Source organism: Tamandua tetradactyla, chromosome 5, assembly GCF_023851605.1.
Source record: "Tamandua tetradactyla isolate mTamTet1 chromosome 5, mTamTet1.pri, whole genome shotgun sequence".
Taxonomy (NCBI): Eukaryota; Metazoa; Chordata; class Mammalia; order Pilosa; family Myrmecophagidae; genus Tamandua; species Tamandua tetradactyla.
This window is the reverse complement of record NC_135331.1, coordinates 28,858,595-28,868,122: the sequence shown is the minus strand read 5'-3', so window position 1 is coordinate 28,868,122 and position 9,528 is coordinate 28,858,595. Positions and strand designations below refer to the sequence as shown.

General features: G+C 40.9%; 1 protein-coding gene across 1 annotated transcript; it reads left to right on the top strand.

Moving 5' to 3' along the window:
* Nucleotides 1-807: 807 nt before the first annotated feature.
* On the top strand, nt 808-1,752 carry LOC143683016 (olfactory receptor 13A1-like). Its single transcript, XM_077159344.1, has one exon. The coding sequence runs from the start codon at nt 808-810 to the stop codon at nt 1,750-1,752; it is 945 nt and encodes a 314-aa protein (XP_077015459.1).
* The last annotated feature ends 7,776 nt before the right edge of the window (nt 1,753-9,528 follow it).

The following is a 9,528-nucleotide window of genomic DNA, read 5'->3' as shown; positions in this document are numbered from 1 at the left end:
GTTAGGGGGCAATACAGGTGAGGTTGAGTTTGAAATTCTGCAGTTCATCAAGTCAGAAAACTACAAAAGTTCTTGCAATTCACAGGATGGTGGCATGGAAGGGAGATCACCTGGAGTGAAAGATCTGTAAATGTTAGAGTGTGGACAGAACCAGCTGCCAGAGTGGGAGGATGGACCAAGAGGACACAGGGAGAGGAAAGTCACCCAAAGACCAAATGTGAGGAATCATGCACACGGAAGGAGAGACAAGAAGATCCCCATCCCAAAAGATATATAAAGGGCAGCTATGGAAGAATGATCCTGAGATGCAGGGTAATGTCATGTGATTCATAGACTCAAAGATGACACATTGAAGGGAGCTTTCACTGTAGGACCAGGAGGCAGAAGCAGTGTCCCCGAGGCCATGTAGGAAAATGAGAGCACATGAATGGGACAGAGAGAGAGAGAAGGAACAGAGTCCTCTGCAAGGGATGTTCTCTTTGTCCTCACTGAAGAGGAAGGGTAGGGTGAGGGTGGGTGGGTCCAGAACACAAATCTAGATGGAAAATATTTCAAAGGGAAAATGAAATGAAAAGTCATTGAATGATATGTGGTTTTCAGGAAATCATTGCTCTGCATTGTAGTTTCGCAAATAAGTGGGCCTGCATCACTTAACCCAGGTGACTCCTTCATTTTCCAAGAGCAGGGTGAGGTATAAAATAGACACAGAAGGAAACAAGAGCCTGAAGCACTTATCATGTCACCTCTGCAGAGTTTCCAGAAGGGGAGTCCAGCACTGATGACCACGTGGAGTGGTGCCCAGAAGTCATGCCTGGACAGGTGGAGAAGACCAACCAGACACTAGTGACAGAGTTTGTGCTGCAGGGGTTCTCAGAGCACCCACAGCTGTGGCTGCTCCTGCTCAACTCCTTCTTCTTTCTCTACACCTTGGCCCTTGTGGGAAACACTCTGATCATCATAGTTATCACCTGCAGCTCTGGTCTCCATAGCCCCATGTACTTTTTCCTGTTCAATTTGGCCATGATGGACATCATCTGCACCTCCTCTGTGCTGCCCAAGGTGCTGGCTGGCCTGGCCTTAGAGGACAACACCATCTCCTTCCAGGGTTGCATGACCCAGCTCTTCTGGCTGGCCTGGTCTACATCTTCTGAGCTTGTGCTGCTCACAGTCATGGCCTATGACCGTTATGTGGCCATCTGCCGGCCACTGCATTATGGAACCTTGATGAACCTGCGGCTCTGCTTGGCACTGGCTGTGGCAGTCTGGGTCACCGGTGCCCTGAATGCCTCAGTCCACACTGGGCTGATGGCACAGCTTTCCTTCTGCGGCCCTAACGTAATCACTCACTTCTTCTGTGAGATCCCTCCACTGTTACTGCTCTCCTGCAGTCCCACCTATATAAACAGCATCATGACTGTCTTGGCTGATGCCTTCTATGGATACACCAACTTCCTGCTCACCCTCCTGTCTTATGGCTTCATCATTGCCAGCATCTTACGCATCCGCTCAGCCGAGGGGAAGCGGAGGGCCTTCTCCACCTGCTCCTCCCACCTCATCGTGGTCTCTGTCTACTACTCAGCTGTGGTCTGTGCCTACATGAGCCCGGCCTCCAGCTACAGTCCAGAGAGAAGCAAACTGGCTGGAGTGTTGTACACAGCTTTCAGCCCCACCCTAAACCCACTCATCTACACATTGAGAAACAAGGATGTCAAGGCAGCCCTAGGGAAACTCCTCCCCTTTTATAGACATTAAATGCCATTCTTCTGTCCTGGATTGCCCCGTGCCCATATTCTGAAGACCACACATAAAGAAATAAGACCTAAGTATCACAGTTTTATTGAAATCATCCTCAGATTTGGCAGCTGGCCTACTTGGTGTGGCTTTACGGGTGTCATTTTGTTTGTTGGAATAATGTGAATGTGTTGCACTGACTCCTCTATGGGATCTCATGATTGTCACATAATAAATTTAGGTCTACAGAAGCAGACATAATTAATGGGAGTCTCTCTTCATGTATGGCACAATCTGAGCAAAGTGTCAGATTCTGGGTAAATCACTCAAAGAACCCTGAGAACTAAAACTTCCCCATAGTCTTCTCCCATCTTCCTTAGATGTCACTCCCACTTTCTCACACACCAAGCCCTAGATGAAAGGGTTAACCAATTTTACCCTTACTAGAAGTCCTACGCCCACTATATTGTCCCGTCTAAAGTACTGGCCCATTCAGGTACTTCCCCTGCCCACGTACTTGTCCGCAGGGATTTATTTGTCCAGGACATGTACTTGTCCACAGGGGTTTATTTGTCCAGGATCCCCATTGCATCAGCACACATTCAAAATCGGTTTAAATTCAAAGTCATCGCAAATGCCCTTCTCCTCAGTCTTTCATCATCTGAGCCACAGAAAGCAACTTGTTTTTCTTGGACTTCTTGTGTTCTGATTTCCCAGGATCTTAATTTCAAGCCCTGTCAGCATCACCATCAGCATTAGGATTCACTTCATATGGGGTGTATCTCTGCCCTCCTGTGTCCAGTGTGGTGCTCCATCCCAAAACTTCCACTGTGCCTAATCACCCTTACCTGGAGGTATTTACATCACTGCCCAATACTCTGCTTATTCACAAAATGAACCATAGATGCATGTATAAATATGAGTTGCATCAGTAGACAACACAAGCCTACAGCTGAAGATGCACCAGGTTCTTCATGAACCATTTAGACACTGTAACCCAAATTTAATAAAATTGAGTTTACAGATAATGAGGCATGATATCTTGTCCAGTCATGATTTGAGTTCATTGGGAAAGGCTTTGGGTTAGCTGGCCATGTCCATGGAAATGGGATGGGGGAGTAAGTCTCTGGTCCAGGTTTGGGCTTTCCATTGTGGATTGCTGGAGTGAAGGTTTTGTGCTGTGAATTCATTTCTAAAGTTGCAGCAATTACCACAAGTGGGTGTCCTAAAATTTATTCTCTCATTGTTCTGGAGGTTACAATTCCAACCCAAGGTGTTGACAGGGTAATACTCCCTCTGAAAGTACTGAGAGAGAATTGTACCTTGCCCTTTCCAGCTGTTGGTGGTGCCTGATGGTCCTTGGTTTGTGGCAGCATCAATCCAATCCCTACCTCCATTATCATATGGCCTCCTTCCCTGTGTCTCTCCTCTGTGTCCATGTCTCCATCTTCACCTCCTTTCTCTTATTAGGAAACCAGGTATTGATTGAGATGAGATCCTTAGGTTAATTACATCAGCAAATAACCAATTACAAATATGAACACATGCATGGGTTCCCAGTATTTTTCTTGGGATTTTATTCAACACACTAGTTTCCAGCTTGCCCACCAAATTTGTCCCTGTACTGCATGGAGGATACATTCACCCCATCCCAATGCCCCCCCCCATATCAACCCATTACAGCATCAACACTAAGTAGAAAATCTTGTTTAAACAATATCAGATCCAAAGTCCCATAGCTCATCAATTAAATCTTGAAGATCATGGGTGAGACTCTGGATATGATCTAACTAGTGGGAAAGTTCTTCTTCTTCTATAGAATGCTGAAAATATAAAACAAGTCAACACCTACTAAAATACCATGATGGGACAGGCATTGAATGGACATCATCATTCCAAAAGTGATGAACTGGAAAAAATAAGAGTCACTAGTTTCAGGCAATTTCAAAACCCAGCACGGAAAATTTTCAGGTTCTTCTATTTTCTGTCATTAATGATGCCAGAATCTAGAGCATACATTCTCACAGATACAAGGTCACACACTTGGGTGTCTCAGGAAGATGAAATTTGACAAAGCTGGTGAGTTCCTAGTCCAGCTCTCTTGTCCTGCACTGGTCGTATAGACCTTTAAGGCCTCCCTGGGTGCTGCTCCTGAAAATTGTCTCTACACTGGCAGCGGCTCAGTCAGCCTGATCTCTTCTCTAGATTAGGATTAAGTTTCAAATTACATCACAGAAAGCCCAATATCCATGGCAGACAATGTGGAAAACAGTTTTTCTTCCTTGTGAAGAAAGACTGAAGGAAGGTAATCTTGGCCTGGTGGGGAAATGTGTAGTCTTTCTTCAGGCTGAAAGTTACCATCAGTCTCCTATGGTGTTCTGCTCCAATTCCTAAGAGCAGGGAGCCTTTGTCACTACCACCTAAAAGAGAAGGTAGAAGGAGCAACATGGGCAAAGGGTCATGTTCTGACTCATTCTGGGGCCAGCATCTTCCACTGACATATGTTTAGCCAGGTTGAGCATATTGCAGCCTTGATGGAAAGAAGGCCATTTGGCAAGTAGGAGAAGAGGCACATCAACTGGCCTTCCCATCTACGACAATGAATTTATTTGTCAGTTGGGTCCAGAAGCCCAAACTTGGATTAGAATAGCAAATGGAAATGACCAAACTATGACTATTAAAGTAGCTCCTTGTTCTCTAGATAGAGCTACAATAATATTTCCACAGTTTTTCTATGCCATTCCTAAGTCATTTTCTGCAAGACTGATTGGGCCAAGGTCCAAGGCTGAAAGCAGGTTAGAGATCAACCTGTCTGATTTTCAAGAAAGACTACAAAGTTTGCAGAGTTTTCTGAGAATTCTGGACTATCCTTAGATGAACCTGGAGCCAGAATTGACTTACTACTATATTTGTCTAGGGACTAAAGTTAGCATTGCAACATTAGTAAAAAGTAACAAGTTTGACTTGGAAGCAGTCTCCATTATTGAATTGACAAAAATTGATCAACAGTTACCTCCCTCTCTAGAAATGGAAAAGGCCACTAAACTTCCAAAACATTTGCCTTACAATGAAAACAACTGCAGACCTCTCCTAAATCATCCCATATTCCAAGACATCATGGGGACTGTCACTATTGCAATTAAACAGGGCACTGAAAAAAAAGAGCAGTTTTAATGAAAATCAAATGTTATACGATGCTACCAATCCACAAACTCCACCATGTAATGCTCATTGACTGACTTCTGTGGGTAAATGTGGCTTTCTTCCATCCCTCACAATTAACCAGGAAGTTTAAAAAAATAAAAACTAATAGAGAAATTTGCACTTTCTTGACTAATACAACTAGTACCAGTGCTATTAATCCTGCTTATAAGCAGTCCTTACATCTGAACAAATATGTGGGGTCTCAAGTTCAAACCTCTCCCAAATCAGCTCCAACCTCAGTTATCAAAGGACCAGTCACAGAAATTCATTCTTTCCTACTTTGTAATAATGTACAAGTCAACTTATTAGGACAAGTCTCTAAGTAAATGGAAGTGATCTCAAGTTAAATGAAAAGGGGGAAATAATGTTATTCCCTTTTAGACCAGAGAAATTTGTACATCACTCAGACACATCAAGATTTGAATATGATTTCACCTTTAAACAATAAATAGATAATACTCTCTGGGCTTCCATCCCTAAAGAGTTTGATTCTAATCTCCTGTGCATTTAGAAAACAATTAAAAGTGCATAAATGATTTTAGTCTGAATAGGCCATATGAACCCAAACTTTCTCAATGTCCCCTCAAGCCAGAAGCCATTAGAAGTTTGACTCCCATGACTCAAGACTTCAAACAGCAGACCTTAATAATCCCATGCATTAGTCCCTGCAATGTGACTGGCCTCCTTGTAAGAAAACCCAATGGTTAAGGAAGGTTTGACCAAGACCTAAGAGCAAGAAATAAAATTGCCATTCCCTGCTTATCCACTGTCCCAAATCTTCCCCTACTCCTATCCCAGATTCCACTGGATAACCCATTTCATTGCAGTTGTCCTCTGCAGTGCTTTCTTTAGCATCCAGCCCACACTGATGGCCAATATCCATTCACATTCACATAGAATGAATTACAGTGTACCTGGATGTTTGGCTCAGGGATTCACAGAATCACCCAGACACTTTTCATTAACCCTTAAAAAATGGCTTTCAAGACATAAACTTTTCCTTAGGCAGCACTCATAAAATATATTGAAGCTCTCCTGGTATGATCCCTTAATAAAAAAATATATCAAGTTGACTTTCTCCATTTAGTACAACTAAACTTAAGGTGTCATAAATCCCTTGGGGACACACCTCAATTTGTTCCATAAGAAATCTGTGTTAGTTTGCAAGCTGCTGGAATGTGATATACCAGAACTGGAATGGTTTTTATCAAGGGGATTTAAGAAATTACAAGTTTACAGTTCTAAGGAAGAGAAAGTATTCAAATTAAGGCAAAAACAAGAGGTTACCTTCACTCAAGAAAGGCCAATGACTTTAAAACACTTCTGTCAACTGGGAAGTCACGTGGCTGACATGTGCTGGTCCCTTCTCCTGGGGTCCATTGCTTTCAGTCACTTTTCCTGTGGGGGTTCCTCACTTTGCTTCTCCAGGGCTGGTATTTATCTCTTGGCTTCCCTTGGCTCTCCACACGTTCTGGCTTGCTTAACATTTCAGAGTGACAACAGCTGGGTCCCAAGCATCCCCAAACATCCGTCTCTGTTCTCCAAGTGTCTGCATCTCTGTCAGCTTTGCTCTGAAGTCTCCATCAGCTCTCTCTCTGTAGACTCTGTCATTTCTATCGCTCTCCAAAATGTTTCCCCTTTTAAGGACTCTAGTAATCTTATCAAAACCCACCGAGAATGGGTGGTGTCACATCTCCATCTAATCAAAATATTTCACCCACAATGGGGCACGTCACATCTCCATGGAGATTAACTAATTGAAGGTTTTCAACCTACAGTATTGAATTGGGATTAAAAGAAATAATGCCTTCCACAAGACTGGATGAGGATTAAAACGTAACTGTTTATTGAAATAAGTTTCCCCTAGGACCAACCTCAAGCTAACCCCAGTAGACAACCCATATCTAATCCTCTATACTGATAGATCATATTTAAAAACAAAATACCTGACAACAGGTGATCACTGGATATGCCGTAATTACCTTAACAAAGGATCTTGAGAGCGGAATTCATCTAAAAAACTTTCACCCAACTGACAGAATTAACACGCCTTAATTCAGCTTTCCAAATATCTAAAGGTTTAAGAACAAACATTTAAACTGATAACAGATGTGCCTTTGATGTAGGAGATTACATTGATATGCTCTACAAACACAAGCCTACCTGGAACCGCCATAAGGGACAGAAAGCATGTAGCTAATCTATTAGAAGGTCATTTACTGCCCAAGGCAACTGCCGTTAACACAATTAATGCTCACACCATGAAGTCCTTAACTAAAAAGAAAGTTCTGGTAATCATTTGGTTGACCAGTCCACTTAGGTGGCAAGTTGAAATCTCTCCACAAAAATAAAAGAAATTTGTTTGGTGCATCAAGTCCCTATAATTGCAAATCTGAGTACATAAAAAAAATCATGAATTGGAAATTCTTCTGAGTCATACCGTTTGCATTTCTTTCAGAAATCTTGTTGCTGACTTTGATGGAATCCATTTTCCCAGTATTTCCTCAATTGGCCAGAAGTCAATTCCCTCTCCATAGGACATGACACTGGACCTTCTAGCTATGTGGACAGGTGGAGTATGCCCCATAAAAATGGGAAAGCCCACAATTAATCTTTATTGGTGAGCCTTTCTACAAAAGATCTTCTCAAAGGGGAAATGTTAAAGGAACTCCCTGTGGAGATGACATGCAGCAACTGAAACATTCATTCATTGCTAATGGGAATTCAAGATGATGTGGCCACTTTGGAAGACAAGCTGGTAGCTACAATATCTTTATGACATCAGCATAGAATTGTGCTCTGAGGTATATCCCCAAAGATGGGGAAGTTTACATCCAGAGAAAAGGATACAAATGAATGTTTATAATAACTTTTCATAATTTCTAAAATCAAGAAATCAAGAAGGCATTTGAAAGGTGAATGGATAAAAAAAAACTATGGCTCATCCATATTTGAAACATTGTTCAGAAATGTAAGAAATGAGTTAACAAACTATGAGAAGGCAAGGAGGAAACAATGCTAAGTGGAAAATAAAAGATTGTAAAGCCTACATACTGTATGATTACAACTGGGACATTCTGGTAAAAGGAAAATATGAAAACTGAAAAGTTCAATGAATGCTGCACGTTATGGGGAAAGGATTGATTGTTATACATAAACCACCTGTATTTATCTGTATATATACAACAAAGCCGCAAGAAAGTAATCTCTTCAAATGCTTTTAAATTACCACTAGAAAAGCAGAAAACACTTAAGTGTAAACCTTACAAAATATGTGCAAGATTTGTATGCTGAAGCATAAAACTTTAACAAAATAGAAATGACCCTAAATGAAAGGGCTGAACAATGGCTTCAAAGAATTTAAATTCTTTAAATGTCATTACCCACAAATTTTAATCTAAAGATTAAGTGCAATCCCAATCAAAATCAAAGGGGATTTTTGAAAAAATAGAAACTGACAAGCTCATTTAAAAATATACATGGAAAAGCAAAAGGACAGACCTGTCTAAACACTTTTGAAAATGTTAGTGGAAACTATCTGATTTTAAGACTTATAATCATGCAATGAGTTGTATTGGAAAAAGGATATATGTTTAGATCAATGGAAAGAAAAGAACATCTAGCCACAGGCCCACAGATAGATGGTCAATTGGTTAAAGTCAAAGGTGTAAAGGCAATTCAGCAAAGACATAATAGTCTTTTCAGCAAATTGTGCTGGAACAATTGGATTTCCATTTATCAGAACAATAAACCTCAACTTTTACATCACAGCACTTACAAAGCTCTATGTGAAATGGATCAAATACCTAAACATAAAAGCCAACCCTATGCAACAAATTCTAGAAGAAATATAGCAGTAAATCTTTGCATCCTAGGGATAAATAATGATTTCCTTTCTAAGGCACAAAGTACATAAATCATCAAGGAACAGCTGGATAAGGTGGGCTACATAAAAATTGAAAACTTGATTTACAGAAGAAAGTTAATAAAATAAAAAGAGCAAAAAAAAGAAGAGGAGAACTTTTTTTGCAAAACTAGTTTCTGATGAAGGACTAGTGTCCAGAATACATAAAGGTCTCTCAAAATGCAATAATATAAAAGCAAAGAACCCAATAAAGTTGTCAAAGGACATTGCAGCAAAGGTTATGTTTAGATGACCAATAAGCATGTAAAATGAATTTTAACTTCATTGATCATTAGTGAAATGCAAATAAAAACTACAATGAGATTACATTACAAGCATATCAGAATGACTAAACTAAAACTACTGACCATATACCAAATACCAAGCAGGTTGAGTCAATGGAACTCTAATACATTGCTTCTCAGAATGTAAAATGGTAGAATCACCTTGTAAAACATGTTGGAGGGAAGGTACATCTACCTGTGTGAATAAAACAATTTAAAAATAAACAGAAAGAAACAAGTGCTACAGAAAACGTGGAGAAAGAGATGTACCTCTTCACTTTTGTTGGTAAGGAAATGAGAGGTTCAGCCCCTTGGATGGCAGTGTGGTGCTTACACAGGAAGCTAGGGGTGGGGTTGCCATGTGATCCTGAAACCCCATTGCTCAGTGTATACCTGGAGGAGCTG

Excerpts from the sequence above, each read along its gene's own strand:
- LOC143683016 (XM_077159344.1), top strand. The coding sequence starts at position 808 with ATGCCTGGACAGGTGGAGAAGACCAACCAGACACTAGTGACAGAGTTT.